At 39.4% G+C, this 21,340-nt stretch overlaps 1 protein-coding gene and 1 long non-coding RNA gene across 4 annotated transcripts in view; one reads left to right on the top strand and one right to left on the bottom strand.

Moving 5' to 3' along the window:
• Nucleotides 1–1,862: 1,862 nt before the first annotated feature.
• On the top strand, nucleotides 1,863–9,418 carry LOC311435730 (uncharacterized protein). Of its 3 annotated transcripts, none has more exons than XM_084517099.1 (5): nucleotides 1,863–2,041; nucleotides 4,315–4,644; nucleotides 6,029–6,142; nucleotides 6,727–6,833; nucleotides 7,864–9,418. In XM_084517099.1, the coding sequence occupies exons 1-5, from the start codon at nucleotides 1,990–1,992 to the stop codon at nucleotides 7,915–7,917; spliced, it is 657 nt and encodes a 218-aa protein (XP_084373225.1). In that variant the 5' UTR covers nucleotides 1,863–1,989; the 3' UTR covers nucleotides 7,918–9,418. The 3 variants fall into 3 exon arrangements, 2 of the variants coding, with proteins under 2 accessions (XP_084373225.1, XP_084373224.1); XR_014692346.1 differs by lacking the exon at nucleotides 1,863–2,041 and having other exon boundaries at nucleotides 3,551–4,644; nucleotides 7,864–8,010; nucleotides 8,381–9,418; XM_084517098.1 differs by lacking the exon at nucleotides 1,863–2,041 and having other exon boundaries at nucleotides 3,551–4,644.
• LOC311435731 overlaps nucleotides 6,944–21,340 on the bottom strand; it is a 33,494-nt gene continuing 19,097 nt past the window's right edge. Inside the window, exons 2-3 of the long non-coding RNA XR_014692347.1 lie at nucleotides 16,535–16,704; nucleotides 6,944–7,985 (exon numbers count right to left, since the gene is read on the bottom strand). This is a non-coding gene — a long non-coding RNA (uncharacterized lncRNA). The remainder of the gene's footprint in view (nucleotides 7,986–16,534; nucleotides 16,705–21,340) is intronic.

The following is a 21,340-nucleotide window of genomic DNA, read 5'->3' as shown; positions in this document are numbered from 1 at the left end:
TTGCTACCCACTCAGTAGTACCACAATGAGAGTTTTTGCAGTTGTGTTGTAAACTGGTACAGTGAACTAACCCGGGCTAAAAATAAACTTGTTTCCCAATCCCTTTTTCTGTGTGCTAGTTCATTTCATCTCTGACAGTAGATGCTTTAGATTAGAACTAGAGCATCTTTCAGAGTAAATATAAACCGCTATCAGTGCTGCTAGGAAAGTTTCACCTGGTCTCTAGACAAAGTATTCTGCCTGCTAGAGCTGCCAAGCTCTGTACCTCAACACTAAATGGAGAAATGTACATATTTATATACAATAAAAGCTAACTTCTCCTGTGGGTTTACGTGTGTACTTGACTTAGTCTATGCTAAAGATAACGTGAATGTCAATACTAATACAGATAATGGAATTAAATAATATCTTTAAGTACAATTTATTTAATATATCCTTTAAATCACTTCAATTTAAAGATACTTATTTTGCCCTCACTAGGGTAGCCAGCTGGATAGCATCAGATGGGGATAGCCTACAGCAAAGTCCTAAAATTCACTGTCTTTGTGGCATGTTTATCTTTGCTGTTATCTTGGGGGTGGTTTTGTGTTTAACCTGGCAATGTACATGACACTGGAAACTACTTCAGTAAGGCAGATGCTGGGAAGCAGGCAGACATGCATCATGTTTTGTTGCTGACAAATGAGAACAGTGCTTCAGGCTTTAAATGTGGCTGTGTCTTCATTACAAATTGGAGTTCTGCTGTTCTGGACACGTGCCTGCTGCTGCTAAAGCCAGATGTTAGCACTAGAACTTTTCGTGGGTAAGACAGGTTTGTGTCAAGTCCTTAATTTAACCAATTCATGTTCTATTTTAGTCATCTTTTTTAAAAACTTCTGTCACTGCAATTTTGATGTAATACAACTGAACATGTTTGTGGAACAATTTTGTGTGGCCTGCTATTTATGCATTTGCAACATCTTCTGTCAAGGGAATAAGACTGGATATGTTTTGCCTTCCCCATTTCTAGCCAGACTGTATAAATGATTCTGAATTGGAGACAAAAATCAGTGCTGGAAAACATTAAGCACCATACAGGTATCTGTATTTAAAGATTTTATTTTTAATAATTGGAGGGAGATGAGTTTCATCAGCATGGTCGTTAACTTAATGACATAACTGTACCTTATTTTATATAACCAATCTTCCCCAGCCAGGCCTTAGGTAATATACATGACACTGATAATGCATTAAGGCAGCAGCACCGCAGTGCTAATAGTAGGGCATGTGGCATGCACAGTGTAGAGTCCTACATCATCTCCTGCTGGTGGTGTGTGGTGTTGGGCCCATTGCGAGCGCGGTATCTGAAGTCAGCCTTCTTCCAATGCTCCCCACAATGGGGCTATGCTGCTGTAAATATAACAGGAAGGAAAAAATAGGCAAGATTTCAGCAACATGACAACAAAACATGTAATAAAGAAATACAGGAGTAATACTTGGTATCAATGTAACGTATGTATAAACATGGTTTCTTTGGCTTTGGATAAAATTACTCTATTTGGATGTAAGAGGCTAACAAGCATGGGAACAGAGTACCTAAAGAAGCTTAATCTTCATAAAATGAAGGGTTGCAGAAGTGCCATGCTAAACTGAAATGGAATTGCTCAGGTATTGAAAATCAGCTCTGCGTGTCATACAATAAAGAAATAAATAAATGAGAGAGAGAGAGAGAGAGAGACTGCCCGTGAGGAAAGGTAACCAGTTATGGCATGAGGGGATCTTCTAGAAGAAATGTTCTGATTTCAGATGGGATAACTGGGCTGTGAAGCAGAGGCAGCTATGACTGCAATCTCAAGAAAAAGTGTAGGGAAAAACTGGGTTGTGTGTAGGTCTCTGTCGTCACCATGGGAGGGAAGAGGAAGCTGGGTTACAAATCTGACACGCTTTCATTTGTTGTTTTGCTGATCTTCGACAAAGACAACCTGATGCAAGTACTAATAATCCTGCGTGATGATCATAATTTCACTGAAACTTCTTTTGACAATGTGTTTTGGCTCCTTAGGTAAGTGCTGTATATTGTTTTCCTTTTTTTATAGTTAGTCACTTGTAATACTTGAGCTAGATTTAGAAAAAGGAGAAGAAAAATGTTCTCAAAGTATATAAGCCTCAGACTTGTGTGTGTGTGTATGAGGCAAGGAAAATGTAACGTATATTATCATAATGTAGAGATCAAAGTGTGGGGGTAATCAAAAAGCATTTTTACCAAGAAATTGTTGTGGAAAAAGTGTAGAGGAACAAATCTTAAACACCCAAAATGATGCTAGGTTAATGCAAGCGCTGTTTTTGTTAGACCTTTGCACTTGAATAGTTACCGTAGCAAACACCAGTTGTAGAATTTTAAAATGTTGAGGCTTTCTTCTAGAACATGCAGGTACCAAAATCTGAAGCAGGTCAGGTTTCATTTTTCTTCAGTACAAATTGCATTGGATAATGCTGAATGCTTGTAGTATAACCTTAAAAAAATAAGAGGGAAAGAAACAGAGAAAATAAGAAGTGAAGCAACAACAAAAAGATATTTTTAGTGGTGAGGTTTTTATAAAGACATTAAAGCAACAAGACCAATGTAACAAAGCCTGTAACACAACTGTGTTTTAAATGAAAAAACAAGTGAGCAGAAGAACTGAAATTAATGATCAGTTCTTTGAACAGCTTCTAAGTTGTTGTTTATACACTACAATTCTTTCCCTAATTTTTCTGCTGTTTATTACACCTATACTGCCCATGTTGTTCTCTGCTTTTAATTTATGCAGACTGTTTTAGTCTACATTTTAATGCAAAGTAGTGCTGTTATCCACAAACTGACAACAATAAAAATACTGCCTTCTTATTTGGAAGGAGCCTACATGGCAAGTGAAAAAAGATTGGCTTTTAACATGAAGTACTCATAGCTCATGATAGAAATTCAAACTGCTTTTGTAAGCCTCTGCTCCTGTTGTTTATTTGTTTTTTTCCATCTATGTCCAACACGAGTTTTTTAAGTGATCTCTGTGTGAGGTGGTCAGGGTTCTTCATAGTGCAGCTGGGGGCATTGGGGTGGTTGAAATGGAGCTGTTGTTGAGCACTGCGCAGTGGAAAAAATAGAGGTGCTGAAATTCATTAGGTATGATGAATATTTGCCTTCTTCTAAGAGCAAAGGAAAAACATAATTTGTGTAATTCTGATAAAACTTGCCATTTTAGGACTAGATAAGGGCCAAATCATTGCATTCCTTATATATTGTTGTAAAGTGAATCTCAATTACAGGATAAAAACTGGAAGAAAATCATGCAGGTTATGCTCACTATGTTCCTTACTTCATAGTAAGGAACTTCATAGTTTTTCTAGCACGTACACATGCGAGAAGAAAAACAATTCTTCATGCAGCATAATAATCATAAAAATCATAGAAATTAATGGTCTCAGCAGTCTGAGAATACTTTTTTTTTATAGCACTGGCATATTTGTTATGAGCATCAGTGTCATTAGAATTGAGGGGGGGGGGGAAAGTTATCTGATAACCATGGAGTAATCTCACATCAGAAGAACATTTTGTGTATTGTTGCACTGTACTTCATGTAGATAATCTTGCATCTTGGTGGCAGGTAATGAAGAGATTCAAAGCAAGAAAGGTTTGCTTTCCGCTGACACTGTGCGAGTCACACTGAGCTAAAAGTTTTGCCACAGACCTGATGAAATTATTGTGGTCTGAGTGGAATACTAAACCACTTCTGCAGCAGCAGCTTAAAATGAAAGACATTTAAAAAAAAAAGTACAGAACTCAAAACAAAAATGCTGTAATTCTTGTCACTAATTAGAAGCAGGGCAGGACAAGGACTCCTACATCGTGACAAAAAATTGTAGTGGGTTTTCATTCATTTTGATAAGTATTTCATTATTGATGAATCATTCTGGATGATTCCTTTTGGTCATTCTTTATCTGGCAGACAAAAACAGAGTGGTTTAAAAAGTTTCGAACTCAACTCTTATAAAGCTTTTTATTTAGAAGAAAAAAAAATGCTTATCAGCAAGTACAAAGAAAAACTTCGTGTTACGCACAAACAATGATGGAGGGATTTAATGCACTGACTAAAATTTCCTTTAGGTGTAATGTAATTGCCAGTATTTAAGACAGAAGTGCATAGTAACTAATCTTTAAAAATTAATGTCATAATTATTTTATAGTGTTAGCATTTATAGTATTAGCATTATTTTAAATACTATGATTGTAGATGTTACAGGTGTTATGTCATCTTCTTGCCTCTTTCATTTTAAATGTATGTGTATTTCTCCCACTAGCTACAGGTCCCAATAATTTAACAGTCATCCAAACACCAACAAAAATACATCTGTCAATTGGAGACTCCACTGAAATTGCCTGTATTTGGGAAAAATCAATTATAAGATATAGAATAAGCTGGTATCTTGTTACTAAAGAGAATGTAACAAAAACTATATCATCAAGCCTTCTCTATTTACCCAACGTCACCCATGACAACAAGGATGTGCTAGTGCTAAAAACTGTCAATGTAAATGACACTGGATTTTACTACTGTGAGATAATTATTGAAATACCTTTCTGTAAAAAACTCTGTGGAAGTGGAACAACTTTGATCGTTGAAGAGAAAGGTAAGCTAGCATGAGCATGTGCATGCCTCTTAGATTGTCATCGTAGTCTTCAGTCTGAACTGCTACACATTTCCTCTCTCTCCCACATACTTCTTTCAACACTAAACATCTCAAAATGAGTGATATGAACAGAGGGAGGACTTGACTGACTCCTTATGACAATCACTTTAAGGTCTCTGCCTTAACATCCCCAGTGTGAGACATTTGTTTTATTCTCTAAGGGTTTTTTTTTTTAAAGTAGAATTAGTACTGTTAGGATTCACAAAGTCTGTGTATCAGCAGCATATTTCATAAAATCCCTTCTTTAGAGGTATCCAGTAAGGTGTAGACATGAGACGATGAATTTATCTGTTGTGTGTTGTGGATCTGCTGAAATAATCACATGGTCACTCTGTCCAGTAATATGCACTTTATCTTTTTTTTTTTTTTTTTTTTTTTGTTTTTTGTTTTTTGTTTTTTTAACATGTTCTTAATAATAAAAAATGGGGAGGAATGAAACCAATATGGGAGATGTATAATGTCTATGAGAATTTTTGTCCATTAAGTTCTGACAAATTCTTTTCTTGTGGTGGTTGTCTTTAAAGGTTAGTATGTGACATTAACAGAGGGGAACAATTTAAGGTCCCAGTTCTGAATTAAGCATTGAGAACCATTAATACAATGCGCATTCATTCACAATTAAACTTTTAGACAGTGAGGATGAGATATGCTTTACCTAACATTAGAGCGTGTGTCATACCTGGAAATCACTTTATCTCATTTCTGTTACACACCTGTCTCAAAATACTATGCATCACTTCTTGAAAATGCTGATCTTTCTTTTTCTACCTCTCAGTTATAGAGAAAAACTAGGTGACTAGTTCTGAACAGACCTTTAACATTATCACGTATCTGATATTAGCTGCTTGAGTCATGGGAATTGACCTTTCTGCTCATTCAGCACAGCCCAGTTTTGGATACTAATTTACACTTCTGACCAACTGATTGTCCAAATGGAGGCAGAAAACTGACAAAAAATTTAGGAAAAAAAAAAAAAGTGAATGAAAGTGTTTTCCTTAAGGGAATTAAATGATACCATCTATCATTTGGTCAAGTATTAGTAGGTTTAGAGCGGAGCAGAAAAGATTCAGATTCACTTAGTGGGGGGGAGAATGATTTTCATTACTGTAGGAATAGTGAGCTATAGGAGGGATTGATGTTAATGATCATCATGTAGGCATCCATCAGGAATGAAGAAGTATGAATGACCTTGCACATGGGTAGGGAGGATAGACTAATTAGATCCCAAAGTTCTTTCAGTTCTTTTGTTTTATTTCATTGTGATGCTTTTCTGCGATTGTGTCTTTGAGTTGTGTATAACTTTACCTTAAAAATGTAATTGCAGCAGCTCAGTCATCAGAGAAGAAAGTTTTGGCAGTTTGGGCCATCATTCCTTTCTTAGTGGCAGTGGGAAGCTTGTATTGCTGCTACAAAAAGAAACGGAACTCAAACCTTTCTGGTGAGTGGCAATATTTCCATTAACACATAGTTTCTAAGCCAAATGCTTATTTTGAGGTGGCTGAACAGGTGCACTTGAGGCATCACTGAGAAGAATTTCAAAGTATAACTTTTGCTCACCTACTCTTGACCTTCAACAGGCGCCCCGAGCTGAGCAACTTGAGAGGAGGGATCAGAAGGCACTGCTCACTGAATGTTCACTGTTCAAGTGAGCATTCTTGCAGCCTCTTGCCTCTGTTATTTCTCTTTACAGAAAGAGTGATTACTTAAAAAGCAACCTCCAGAATAACCAGATCTCCATCGCATAAGGTGTGCTGAGAAACCTGGAGGTAGCTGATTTCATCTGCAAGCTGAATAGTGCTCTAGCACCTGTCATTGACTAGTCATACACGAGCTCTTCACTCTTCATTTCAGTGCTCTATACATCTCTTTACATTTACTCTGGTAAACAATCACAGAATCACAGAATTTCTAGGTTGGAAGAGACCTCAAGGTCATCGAGTCCAACCTCTGACCTAAACTTACCAGTGTGAATCTGGAAATGGACAATAAGCAAGAAGTGACCATAACTTTCCTTTTGCTAAGGTTCTGCCCCACTTCCTATGCCAGAAGGAGGGCGTCAGGAGGAGCAGACCCTTGAGGCAGCAGAACTTTGTGGGAGAAATGAATCTACCAGTGAAGAAGCTGAATGGGTAAGTGGTTTATAAAAAGACTTTCTCTTGATTTAAAAAAATAAAATAAAAATCTTATAAACGCCAATGATCTGAAATAAAGAAAAAGATGTTACATACTAGGAAAGTATTGGACAATGCTTTTATGTTTATATTTAATGACTCTCTTGAGTCTGAAAAGGAAGGCAGCAAAAAGTGAACATCAACGACATAAAGACAATGTGGAAGAAATGTTGAAGTCAAAAATGGCAATAATGTCACTTGTGTGTGTCTCTCTCTCAGGAGATTCATCCCATGTTTATTGAGCTGAGATGCTCAGGGAGTTTCCCCAGTGGTTCTGCCAGTTGCAAGGGAATCTGTCCCTTGAGGAAATTCTTGAAGCAGCTGATGATTTTTTCCACTGCTAAATTTTTCAGGTTCCAGCTTAAATCTAAAGTTTGCTGTAGTTTTAATGCAAACTCCAAATCCCATGGAAGCACACAAAACCCACTCTCCTGAGGGCCTCTGACTGTGCAAAAATGAGTGGAAGCATGGTCCGCATGAGTTACCCATGCTTCCTCTTTGATATTCAGTCAGCAGGTCTCTCTTGGTGATCTGAACATATGTTATTAAAGCAAAAGCAGTAAACCTCCATAATGAAGCGATGGCTTTTTGTCTTCATGCTTTTACAACATCCACCTTTTCACTGTTTTACAGTCAGGGTTTTTTTTTATTTTTTTTGACACGTCTGTGAGCACAGACCTGTGTGCACATTTCAAAGAGATCACTATTTTTCAGGTTTTGCTAAAGAACTTACCTGAGGATCCAGAATTCTACATGTGCTTAGAAAATGAAAATAGGGTGATTTTTGCACAGTCCAGGATCTGAAGTTGTACTTGGATACTACGGCAGAATTTGCCTTTACAGACCTTACCTTTCAGTGTTAGTAATGAGTCACTCTTTCCCTTTGAAATTATATATCCATGGTTCTGTGACGTGTCTTGAGTATAAGTTCCTTTTAAATAGACTTTACTGGAAAAAGTTTTGACTGAAGTTTTCCTTGCTTTTTAAGGCCGTGTCTACACTTTATGAATCACTTGATTCTTTTTACAATGAATCAAAATAAAAGATGACAAATCCACCGTCACTACTGTATCCAGTGCAAGAGATGAGCAAATCCCACAACAAGGGCAGCTGCAAAGTGTAGAACAAGAGCAAGGTGAGGATCTGCCGTCTACTTTGACATTCGAAACTAAAGAACCATGTAATAAATACAATATGGTTAAACATTTTATGAAACTGAAAACATTATAACAATATGCTGCTGAAAAATGGATTACATGAGTTTCCTGCGAGAAGTATGCAAGAGGGACGATATACAAGAAAAAAGGTTGGTTTGAAAGAATTTTGAATGTTTTGTCACTAACTTTATTGTAAGGAGTCTGAATTTTGAGAGTATGTAAGTTTAGAAGACTGTCTTCAACTCTTTCCCCCCGTATCCAGAGTGCAGGAATAATAAAGGATGTATTATACTTTGAAAAATCTTCTGGACTGAACAACTTTTTCCAACAAAAGCTTTTATTTAGCAGAAGGTAATGAAAGACTGCACATCATGGTCATCGCTTGAATAAACAGACAATACTACAAATAGGATGAAGTCCAGTCTCTGAGAAGATCATCCATGCTGACCACAGCATAGCAAAAGTGGTGTGCCAGGAGGCTTTATGTTGCTGTGGAAGCATACATCTTCTATTCATTCACAGTGCTGTGAGAAGTATTCCAGAGAAGGTAGTCTCTTATATACAAAGAAATACTTGGTTTAAATTAAGTTGTATATAACATAGTTATGTATAATTATTGACTGCTCAAGGGAATTTGCCTGGAACAGATGTAAATGTTAACGCTTTTTCCCCTTTTGCCAGCTCTAAAACTTCATAAAATCACTGAAGAACTAAATCAAAACTGAAAATGTAAGTAAAACCTGGCTTCCAGGGTCTGATTAGAGGTGAAAAGCGTTGAGAGCAGAGCGACTGGCAGTTGTCCAAGGACTGCCAACTACAAAGAACAGATATTGGAAATGTGAATGTATTTATGTGACAGGTTTGTTTTGTCCTCTGAAAGATTTTCAGAGCTTAGCTGGAGGTGAGACCATCTTGCCGATGATGTAGGGAGAAACAGTTCCACTGCTCTTCCAGAAGTTTGTTACAACCTGGGCAATGCAGTAGGCACAGACCAGCTTCCCCAGAGGCCCTGAAAGCAGTTGGCACTATCTAAATGTGTGACTGCCTTGCTGTTCAGCATCCTGCAATGAAATCTTTGGGACTGTACAGCACAGCTTGTGCTCTGGCTCGTCCTGTGCTATAGTGACTACAGTTTGCAAAGCTAGTTCTTGAAGCGCTGTAGCTCAGTTCTGGCTCCCTGCTTGGTGTGTGTCCTGGTCCCTGGAATGTCCTGTAACCTGCCCTGAGGCATTCTGGAGAGTGTGCTGTTGTTCAAAATACTCTAATCGCTGCTTTGTGAACATATGCCGTATGAGAGAAACAGTTTCTTATACTGCGTCTTATACTACAATTTATGTATAAATTAAATAAAGCAAGAGGATTTTCTTTTCCTCCTTCCGAACTTCAGTCATTTTAAAATCTTATTAATTTTTGTCCTGAAACTCATTACAGATGTTTCTTATACTGCATGGTGAATCACTACCCTGTGCCATATTCTTTTGAGCTTCACAAACATGACTCTGCTATATTTCTGCAAGTCCTGTAACTTTGTCCCCTACACAAAAAAGTCAAAATTGGTAAAAGGGCTGATGACCTTCATACCAGGTCAAGAAAGTTATGCATCAGAGCTGTGAGTGAGTGTGGTAAATTTTGGTCACTCCATATATGTTACTGGTTATTTCTATATTTAAGCACTGTCAGAAAATGTATGATATTCGGAGAATTTTTCAAGGAAAACTACTAGATGTGGGTTGGTGGCAATCTCTTAGTCTGTAAATCATATTTTCATTAAAACACCAGAAACAAAATGTTGATTAAATGTGGTTCCTACCAGCAGAGTGTCACCTTTCTAACAGCTGCTCCTGTTTTGTATGTTAACATGGTAATTTCCAACATCTGGCATTTGAAGATTACCCCCAATTTATCATAACCTATGAGCCAGAAGGCTGTTTTCAGAGCTCCAGCTGGTGGCCCAACTCAGTCAAAAGGACTTTGACACCTGTGCATCATGTGTATCACCTTTCTCTGCTTCTGCACCACTTGTAAGTGACAAACCCTGCCCCAGGCAGGCAGACTTGTCAGGCAGAGTTTACCTTCTTCATTGTTATTTTGCTAGATTTAAAAGAAAAAGAGCTCTTGAAGAGAATCCTGGGCATTTATTTTTTGCCAGTTTTGGTGGTCATCATCTCTTGGACAGGCTGGTGCAAAGTGGTGTGTCCAACAGTTTGAGATTTAAAGTCTTACTTTAAGCACAGGCCAAAACACGCTGATTTAAGAGCAAGACTGCCACAACATATTCTAAAGCCTTGTATGTCTTCTGCTGTGCTTTCAATGTCTCAGCAAAGTACTGGGCTTAGACACAGGCCCACAGCTGAGGCTCCCTCTCTGTTTTTGTCACACTCAGGGCACTGGTTTAGAGCACTGGACTTCTCAGTCTCTTCTATTCAACTTGAGACTGCTGCCCTCAGCTCTTTCTCTTCCTGCTCCATTGCACAAATTCAAGCTTGATTAATCTACCTGGCTCTTGGGCAGCCGGTCTTAGCAGCTGGTACTGGTTGTCTCAGTCAAACCACGCTTACTTTCCAAAGTAGTCCTTCATAGCATCTGTAGAAGAAGAGTCTGGAGCAGCATTTCTCCCTGCATAATGTCAGGCACCCTTGGTAGCAGGCAGGATGAGGCAGAGCCCCAACCACCATTCTGGCAAAATCGTTGTGTTTGTGTATGTGATGCTATGACTAATGTTTTTGTGTCTGATAATGGTGCTTTCAGAACAGCAGTGACATTAACTTGGTTGACTAAAATTCATTTGAAACCTGGTTTTATCTAAAGTGATTTCTCTGTACTGCTGACATCAAGAACTATTGCAAAGCTGCCAGCGTTCACAAAAACACAACACCTACAGCCTGGGCTTAAATTGACTTAAGGAAGCCTGTGTGCATTAGTTAAGAACACTCTCAGTTAAAAAACACTCCTCCGTTAGGCAGCTGTACCTCTGGATCCAGGCTATGTATATGGAGAAAAGCCAATCTACGCAAACAGGAAGGGTCTTATTTGAATGGTAATTCTTGCCTAGTTCTTAGCGTTGCTTAGGAAATAAAAATTGAAATCAATACTTTGAGATAAGATGTTTTGCTTGGTTTTCTATTAAAGACTATGACCCTCAACTATATCACCAATTTAAGGAAAAATACTGCTCTTACAAGAAGCACCTAAGGAGGAACTGGTGTATGTCATGGGGTCCATATGGTCTGTGTTTCCACTGGCCTAAGGGCTTCTTATCTTATTTTTATTCTAGGTCTTCAAACCTAAAGGCAATAGTGTGTGCTGCATTTATTTCAGTCAGACTCCAAACCAATGTCTATTGCCACATCCTCTGTAAATAACAGCAGAAACAAACCAGAGTAAATCTATGATATGATCAGAATTTATTTTTGCTACTATGCTTGTATTGGGTGGTTACACTGAGGACAGCCATAAGCACTTTTATATTTTTTTAATGTCATCTTGTATCACTCTTTTTGGAACAGGAAACAGAAAATACAACTGAAAATTAGATATGAAGATCAAAAGAACATCAACCAATGTCTTTGAACATGAGAAAGGGCAGATGATAATATATTAACACTTCTCATTTTCTGTGTAGTATAATGGAAATTTTGTGATAAAGCAGCACTTTCTAATAACAGGGCTTTGGTTGTGTTGGGCTCATGCTGTGGGCTGGTAGGCTTTGGCCACTGAGAAGGGACACCAGTTCAATTCCTCATCCTTGTTCCTCTGGCCAGAGCAAAGCCAGGTGGTGGGACTCAGCAAAGCCCTGCAGTCATGTTAAATGGAGAGCATCAGTCATAGCTGGGGGACCTGGTGCCTGAGTGGGAGCTGAGACCATGGCCTGCATGGGTTGCTGGTGTTGTTCTGAGGGTGGATAGGGGGTGGACACCATCAGAGAGACTGGGCAGAAACATCGTACATGGCTAGAGCTGCTCTTATTGAAGTTACTTGAGAACTCTATCTCGGTAAAGTATCAGATTTACAAGGGTAGAGAAATATAGAAAGGATAAGGCAGAGACAGCAAGTGCAGCACCTGTGTTCAGCATTGTTACTGCAGTACAGACAGAAGATAGAGAAGTTACGCAAGGTAAGGGTTCAAGATACTAATGAAAAATTGGGTCTGCCGCCTACATCTGCCCTGAAATGCTCCATGCTCTGTTATCTGCTCATGTGCTTGTCTTGTCCTAAATGTCAGGCTCCTTGATCTGGGGTGAGCTATCTGCACACTGCCTGCCGCAGCGGGATTGCAGTCCATGGTTAGGGCTTCTGAAACTGTGTGAAAATAAATCATGAAAGGAAGTGATAGGTATTGTGCTCTGTTACTTTATAGCCTTTAACTCTGTAAAGAAAAAGAAAAAAAAAAAGTATCTCTAATGAACACAGCAGAAAGGTATGTGGTGGTAAGGGGACAGACACAACAAAAATAGCCCAGGCCTGACTGGGTTTGCTCAGGCAGAGTGGCTCTCCTTTCTCGTGTTAGCAGCTGTACGATATTAAATACAGTTGGTTCTTTTAAGTTTGCTTTTTACATGCGACCTGACCTTAACCTAAACAGTCTAGAGCTAAACTACATTGGGCATGCTATTGAGCAAGAAAGGAAATGGAAAAAGCAGCTCCCATGTCATTGAAGCCCTGCGCGGGGGGAAAGTGAGCCGAGAGGCTGGTGGCTGGTTTCATGGCTCGCCCTCATGCTGCAGCATGGTGGGCACTGGGCCTGGGCTGAGCGCAGGCACCACAGATGGGCCGAGGATGTCTCCAGGGGGCCATAACCTCCCTTCTGGCCTCAGTTGGTGTTACTCTGCACCAGCATAGCCAAGAGCAGTGTGTTTGTCACTCATTGTTTCTGCTCTGAAGCCATGTAATATTTTAACAGAGAACCGTCGTGCTTCATTTTGGTGGTGTTTCACCTCTGCTGTGCTGTCAATGCTGGAAATTCACCTCATGACCTATGTTAAAACGACTCCCATTGAGCGTCCCCAACCCAGGGATGTTTCACTATCGGGCTTTAGTTAACCAGCAGAGGGTAGGCCCAACAGGGTGCCAAGGGGACCAGGGCTTAGGGCAGGGTCTGGAAAGCAGTGGGGACCAGTCTCCTGCCATGAGGTCCATCACAGCCAGGCAGCTCCCAGTCCCATGGGCAGGAGAAGGAAGGAGGGCAAAGCAACATGCCGGCAGGGCATGAATCCAGGGAGGCGACAGCAGAGAGCGTGGAGATCGTGGTACCCAAGACAAGGGATGGATGGGAATGGAGCAGGACACAGGTTACAACAGCAACTGGAAACTAATGTTCATTTTGGTGTCTGCTTCAGTGACCGAGGCTTAGTGGTGCACACCTGGCACAGCTCTGTGCAAGCTGAAGTGAGCCCTTGAAACCAAATGTGCTTTGAGCTGCAAGTAACTGCCAGCCCATAGCACAGGCCTCCTCCTCTCCTTTTGAGGCATTTTTGAGCTTGTGAGATTTTAAACAGAGATGTCAGGTGTGTCCTACTGGAAGGTGGCTCATTCAACTTAAGAATACACAGGAACATACAGCTCTTGGTGCTCGTGTATTTATCCTGTTTAGAAATGAATGCAAAGTAAAACCTAGGATTTTATAAGCATTAAGGTACGGCAACTCACGATTGAACTGCCTGTGTGAGAGTAGCTAAGGAATCATGGTTCATAGAAATCATGACTGAAGCACTTGAGTGGACAGCTTCAGTTACCTCAGGGTGCGACCTCTCCTTCTGTCATTACAATAGGAACACAAAGATAGTCATGGAAGCCTTAATACGAACCTTAAACCTGAATATAGAAATCCTGTAAAGAGCATCCAGGAAATTATTCAATCATGGACTGAAAACTAGACAGAAGTATTTACACTGTAAATATTAATTTACTGGCTGTAGTATATTCATTGATTTTACAATCAAATATGGGTAAATCTAGTGCACTAGTAAATGTGTTTAACACGAGTCAATATACAATGGTAAAATACGTTTCCCATGCTTCAGCTTTGCCTGATGGCAGTAATCTAACTCTCAACTCAGAAATTCACAGCCAATTAATTGACCTTGGTCTTCATGATTTTACCTGTCTTTAAACTTCATTTAAATAGTATGGGACTTTAATAATTGGATTTGTGAAATAAATGTTAAGGGTATTTTGAGAAGTAAATGATAATAAAATGGTAAAGACCAAAGCATTTGGAATAACCCTCAAAATAGCTAACAGAACTGATTCATCGTGTCACCAAGCACCACATGTGCTGGTAAGACCTTCTTCCTGTTTACACATTGCCATTGCCTGTTTAGTTTAATCACTTTGTGTTTTGTATAATGATGTAGTAGCTGCATCATTTAGACATACGTAAATTTGCCGTGCATTGTGGAAACAGAATGACCTTTAAAAATCATTACCTAGACTGACAGCAAGTTTTCACAATCAGTGCAAAGGAAAACCCCACTCTTCAGTAAATAAAGTGTGTTGGTAAGCTAAATTCAACAGAATATCCAGGACAGTGGAAAATATACTTTTTTAAAAATAATTTTGTCTTAGTGTGGAATATGCAATGCTTGTTTTTGAGTAAAATGCTACCCCCACACCAAGAGAAAAATAAAGTGCTTTTTAGTACTGCTGCTGAGATGGAACATATGAAAAACAGTAGATTCGTCATTTAAATTGTGCTTTCTTCCCCCTGTGCTTCTTATGTACTAATACATAACAGATTTGTGAAAATTGTCAAAAGGTTGTTCTCCTGTAACTTCCTGAACCTTTTGGAATAAATGTTAAGGGATGATAAGCTCTAATAGAAGTTTAACTTTTCAGCTGTCCCAGCAGTGACTGTGACACAAATGGTTCTTCAGAGCTGGTAAATGCATTTATTCAGACTTTTCCAAAACAGAAGCTGCTGCGAAAAGTATAAGATAAAATTTATTCTCAAAGAGAAAATCATCACAAAATCACATAAATCTCATGTAAGCCTGAATGTCTGGCCAAGTACCATGAAATGTACGCATCTGGATGTTTTTTGGAACTGACTTGACTCTGCACATTAGTATCTTATAAATAATTTAAATTTTTGGCCCAAGTCAGGGACAGCAAGACCTAATTCTGGATAAACCCTCAGTAACACCTCACCCAAGCTGTTGTCTATACCATTTCTTGAAGAAAGAAACCTCAGAGAAGCAAACAATGGCAATTATTTACATTAAAATAATAATATAAAATTTAACCAAACCCACAGGAAATGGATTATCTCACAGGGTAGCTGGACAGGCATCAAAACACTTCTTTCTCTCCCACAAATATCTCCTATTTGTACTCTGCTTTGTTTCTGTGTTTTGTTCCTATTTTGCAAACAGTTGTAATAGTCTGTTCCATGCCGTGTGCTCCAAGCTGCTATTTTAATGAAAAACAAATTAGAAGAAAATATTTAACTAATGCAAAAAGTGTGAATTGAAAAGTCTGAGCAGCACTGATGTGTGTGCATGCACATGAATACAAATATGCCATGTTAAAAAGAAAAAAAGATAAAAAAACAGATGTTATGAGAATGGTGACCTTTCCATTTGTAGAAATTCAAGTCCTGTGGTTTATTTTGTGTTTTTGCACTTTCGGAGGCACCGCCTCAAAAACTGCGTCACCTTTGTTTGCACAGAAAAGTGGGTCAAGAATGAGGAGATCTTTTCTGCCAGGTTATGTGATAAAGGTGTGGCCATAAAGACCAATATCCTATTGACTGAAGCTAATGTTCTCCCCCTCTCCATCTTTTTAGGTGTTTTTTTTTTTTTTTTCTCTTCCTCTGCGTTACTAGCATGAATGAAAATGATTCAAAGTCGTGAGAATTAGTGAAGTAGACACCTTATTTTGCTGGGATTTCTTCCAGAGGGAGGAACTGATTTCTCTCCAATGGCCATGTTTAACGATGTTACGGATGTGTGTCAAACAACAACAAGTTCACGGCCCTCAAAGCATCAGTGACTGGCACTGTGTGCATGCAAACACTAGACCATGCTCATTGCTGGCAAGGCCTCATTGTTTGCTTTCTTCTTCTTCTGAGGAAAACCACAGGTTTCAACAGGCACTTTAATGTAAAAACCTTCAAACTTTACCGAAAACCATTACCCATTTAATGCAAATCAATTGCAACTATGTCATAAGGCTGAAGCCATGGGAACAAACAGCTTTTGCGAACTGTTTGAATGAAGCATGCAGCTTGAGACATTGCAGTGGCTTTCCAGGAGATACCAAATCAGTTACTGGGGAATGTAAGAAGGAAAATCATGCTGTTGTTTCTTTCAAGGAGGTACTAGATTTACGTATATTTGTGATGTATTGTCTTGCTCTGAGGCATCATAAATGTCACAGGACACATTTTGTCTTATGAACAAGTGGCTACGGCTGTCTGTCAGAAGAGTTAATTTTTAAAATTCTTCTCACTTCAAAACAAATTTTGGCTAACTATTTTGTAGCATGACACAGCTGGAAACTTACCTTCACGTAGTCAGAGGTACGCCCAAAGACATCCAAACTCAGCCTTAATTTTGGGAAGCTGTAATCAGGGTCTTCTACAGAGAATGTTTCACCATAGGATGCATCATGCTCTTCATGCAGAGTGCTCTAGTTTTGAGAGGTTCCCCCAAATCATTTTCTCACACTTGCTCCTAGAATAGATGTAAGGCACCTTAAATGAGCTCCTGCATGTTTAGTGTAGCTGCCTGGCATTCAACAGAGTGACTCTGCTGCTTGGACAGAAGTTTTAACCCGTTCCCTGTTGAGTGTAGCTATAGCTGGTCACCTTCTGCCACCTGAGCTGCCACTTCCATGAAATGTCCTCTGCTGTGTGTAGGCAGCAGCTGGAGATTGAGCAATGTGGGTTCAGTGCATTTTGTGCCAGCCACACGGCACGATAACGCTGGAGCTGTGAATAGCTGTCAGTACTGAGGTGTGCAGTACCCCAAGCGGCACTCGGTATGGGTATTTGCTGACTGATGAGTGTCCCTCTGCTGAGCAACCACTGGGTGGGACAGGAGCATAAAGCACCTCCAATAAGGCCCACCTCCACCCTTCAAAAGAGACCCGAGGCTGTTCCCGCTGAGGAGAAAGCCAGACCCCAGCAGTGGTGTGTCCCAGATGGAAACCATTGCTATCTTTGACAAGTATGCAAAGACAGCAGACAACACACAAACCCTCACCAAAGCAGAACTAAAGTCCGTCCTGGAAAAAGAGCTTCCAAACTTCCTCTCAAAAACAGCACGGCTTAATTTCTGTATTATGGCAAGGGCCGCAGGCTCTATACATTACAGGGGAAGTTGCATCCAGAAACATGCAGTGGTTTGTAGAAACTTTTCTAAGTACACCACTTGAATAAAACTGGAGTAAATGTAAAACTGATTCTGATAGTCAGAGGTATTCTCCATTTACCAAGTTCATCACTCAATTTGTCAGGACCACAGCTTTGAAATAGGTTGGTTTTTGTCTTCAGAATTAATCTACTTTTTATTCCCAGATTTATAATCTTATGTGATGTCACCGCTGCTGGGAAGGTCTTGACTAGAGATGCAGAACCTCTCTACATATTTCTACACTTACTTTCCCTAGGTATTTATATCTACATACTTAGTATGCACATCAAAAGGATGCATAAACACAAAGAGCAACAGATGAATGCAGATCAAACTGTTAGCACCTGCCTTTAATAGTAAAAGAAATGCCTGAAAAAGGTTTGCATGTATGCCTCATGTACATTTAAATAGTTTATATATATATATTTACACATATAAATAAAATATCTCTACGTAGGTATTCAAAATTCTTAATACATTATAGCAAAAGCTTTAGTTGCCTGGGAAACCAAATGCTTTTGCTTTTCAATTGTTTTTTATTTGCTTCTCTTTGCTAAAAAATCTATAAAATGCTTTTTAAAATCTTGCTCTTTGCACAAAGTACTAACATTTATTTGTACATCCAATTATTCTTCTTAAATGCAAAAATCTAGGATGAAATGTTCCAAATGTGGCTACCATTTTTTGTATCCTGTATAATTCAATTTTTTAACAACTACTTCAGGGCACTGCAGACGGTACTTGACATGAGTTAGTCTCTTTACAAGCAAGCTTCATGAAATCATGGTATGAAATCCATGCCCGCTGGATTTATGACTCACAAATTAAATACAGATGCAACATTAAGAATAAAAATCTGGATGGCTCTGCATGAATAGAAGAAAATGTCTCTGAAATTATTTTAGATCAGTGGTTGTGACCCAAAAGAGTCATAGTAAGCTGTTCATGGTCATGGACTTGTATTTAGTCAAAGTGTCTCCACATGAAGAAAATCAAAAACAAAACACAACAAACAAGCAACAACAACAAAACATAATTATAAAGGGGTACGAAATCTCCCCAAAACATGATATTTGACGTTTGGCCTATGAAGAGCTGAGGAGCCCCAATGACAGCTGAATGTGATGATGCTCAGGGCCAGCCCTGGATATGTTTGCTGGCAGGGCACCAGCTGCTCCAGTTGTATGCAACTGCTCCTCCAGTCCTAACTACTTCCTGCCTGAAATCACTGGAAATAGACCAGCATTTTCCAGGAGGGTAATTAGCTAAATGTGCTGTCATCTTCTAGTCTCCATACCCATTTCCCATCTTTACTTATTCTAGAGAAAAAGAAAAAAAAAAAGAGAGAGAGAGAGAAAAGAAAAAGAAAAAGGAAAAGGAAAAGAAAAAGAAAAAGAAAAAGAAAAAGAAAAAGAAAAAGAAAAAGAAAAAGAAAAAGAAAAAGAAAAAGAAAAAGAAAAAGAAAAAGAAAAAGAAAAAGAAAAAGAAAAAGAAAAAAAGGAATGGGAAGGGAAGGGGAAAGGGAAAGGGGAAAGAAATAAAAAGGGAAAGGAAAAGAAAAAGGAAAAGAAAAAAGAAAAGAAAAAAAAAAAGTATGCCAGTATTAGAAAAAAATACTTTTTTTTTTTTTTAAGAAATTTAAAACAACGATGCCTTGCTTTGCAAACTAATAACTGCAAGAAAGCAATGGAGAATATAAATCTGATTTTAGGGAAAAAAAAAAAAAAAAGTTACTGTTTTACCTGCATTTTACTAACTTTTTATTATTTTTTTTTTTCAAGAATGTTCTGAGAAATAGGGTCCTTTAAATACACCTGGTTTATATCAATATTTCTGGTTTTAGGATTAGTTACAGCTAGCAGAGCTCACAACTGCCTGGAAAGATCTTGAGTCAATCAGAAGCAAAAGTAAATCCATGTCATAAGACTGAAAGGTTGGACTAGGTTATAAAGAGTTTGAAAAATAAATAATTCCCACATCAGAAGTAAAATTCAGAAGTAAAAACCAGTTCATGTGCTTCACTAAATAGGTTTAAATATGCATTTATAAATTTAAAATTGATGATTGAAAAGAAATAGAATTTTCCAGACACATTCATCAATCAATTCTGGGCAATTGTTTCAACTTTTAGGGATCTAAAGGTGCACATTTTTTAAAGTGAAACATGAAATTACAGAATGAAATATTTAACCAGACCGTGATCAAGCAGCGCCTCCAGGCTCTTCCTTGAACATTTCCAAAAGTTTCTTTATTTTCTTTCGATTATAATAGCAGATTTTGGGTTGTTTAGCTTCAACAAAAGTCCCGCGGTAGTTTCCTATGTTCCATGGGTCTCTACTGCCATCCCCTGTTTATTTTTCAAACTGCGTTTTTCCTAAAATTGGAGTTGATCGGTGCCGGGACTCAAGCCAAAATAGACCTCCTGTGAGTTTTCTAGAAAATTTATTTATTTATTTGTCAAAATGTATCCATATATACATATATATCTTTTTATTTGGCCATTGTCTTGCTTACTACCATCCTCACGATGGACTGGACTGGTGAAGCAGGCGGAAAGATGCCAAGTTGGAAAGAATAAAGTTTATTTTCTAACACTTTTGCCTGTGGTACCTGCAGCCTGGGCCCAGGGAGCACCCTGGTACTGCTTAGGCTGTTCACATCCTTGCCGGGATGGCAGTGCTTGAAGCTTACATCCAACATTTACCCCAAGGAAAACATCATTTCGGCTTTTTCTGGGCTGCAAAGCACATGAGCTCAGGCAGGGCCCTTCAGGGGAGGGTTTGGGGAATGCACGGGGTTGAACTCAGCTGTGTAATGTCCTTGGGGCTGTGGACGACACAGCTTTAACCATGATGATGGCTGTTTTAAAGGTAGAAAACACGCCTCTCCGTGCTGCTGCACGACCACGGCTCCCAGGTGCAATAAAGCCAGGAGCATGCCTTTAGCGGGAGGCAATGCGCTTACTGCTGCCTTTAGCACCCTCCCCATGGGGATGCCAGCAGCACACACACAAACTTGTCCCCAGTGCCACCTGAAGCCCCTGACCTCTGTGTGCTCCCTGTGATACTTCTGGGCTTTGTGCAGCCCCCCCACTGCAGCCCACTCCTTTCCTTTTGCAGACGGGGAAGAACAAGGATGCTACTGATGAAATCTTCAGGAATCTGGATGAAAATGGTGATTCCCAAGTGGACTTCAAAGAATTTGTCATCTTTGTGGCAGCTCTGACTTGCTGCTGTCATAAATATTTTGAGCAGAAAGCAGCCAAATAGTTGTCGAAATGCTCGCAAGACACTGTCTTTGCCTGTGCTCCATATGTTAATGCTATGGATCCTGTCATCCCTTCCATGTACTGCGCTGCAGTTTACAAGCAAGCTGGGCTGTAAAAATAAATCCTCTTGTGCTTACATCCCTGTCTGGAATGCTAAAATCTACTCCTTTGTGGAAGGGCCTGGGCTTAATGGGTCCCACTAACAAGTACGGAGCAGTTTCTCTCTTTCTCTGCTTTTTGAAATGTTGTTCTTAGCCAAAAGGCTCAATATCCTCCCCAGGGCAGGGCAGTAATATTCCTCTCCAAGCTCGTACGGATTTATTTCCTATTACAAGATAAGGCCCTATGAACCAGTACAGTGATATTGCCGTGCAGTTGCAAGGTAGATGGGGTTGCACACTGCAACCATAGAATCACAGAAGGGTTTGGGTTGGAAAGGACCTTAAAGACAACCCAGTTAAACCCCCTGCCATGGGCAGGGACACCTCCCACCAGACCAGGCTGCCCAAAGCCCCATCCAACCAAGAAATAATGCTGAGTAAGGCTGAAGCTAAGCCACAGGTTCGACCCATTCATAACCACGTGGAGGTGGGCATATGTTGAAGTGTATTCATCCTTTTGGGAACCCGCTGAGAAAAATTTGGGCCTATTGGATTACTTTGTGCTGTTTTAGGCTGTCCTTTTGGC

Source organism: Aythya ferina (assembly GCF_964211825.1).
Source record: "Aythya ferina genome assembly, chromosome: 4".
NCBI lineage: Eukaryota > Metazoa > Chordata > Aves > Anseriformes > Anatidae > Aythya > Aythya ferina.
This window is presented reverse-complemented; position numbering and strand designations above follow the sequence as displayed.

Coding starts and splice junctions, on each gene's coding strand:
- LOC311435730 (XM_084517098.1), top strand. CDS start 4,248: ATGTTACAGGTGTTATGTCATCTTCTTGCCTCTTTCATTTTAAATGTA. Junction 4,645..6,028: donor TTTGATCGTTGAAGAGAAAG/GTAAGCTAGCAT, acceptor ATGTAATTGCAG/CAGCTCAGTCATCAGAGAAG. Junction 6,834..7,863: donor CCAGTGAAGAAGCTGAATGG/GTAAGTGGTTTA, acceptor TTGCTTTTTAAG/GCCGTGTCTACACTTTATGA.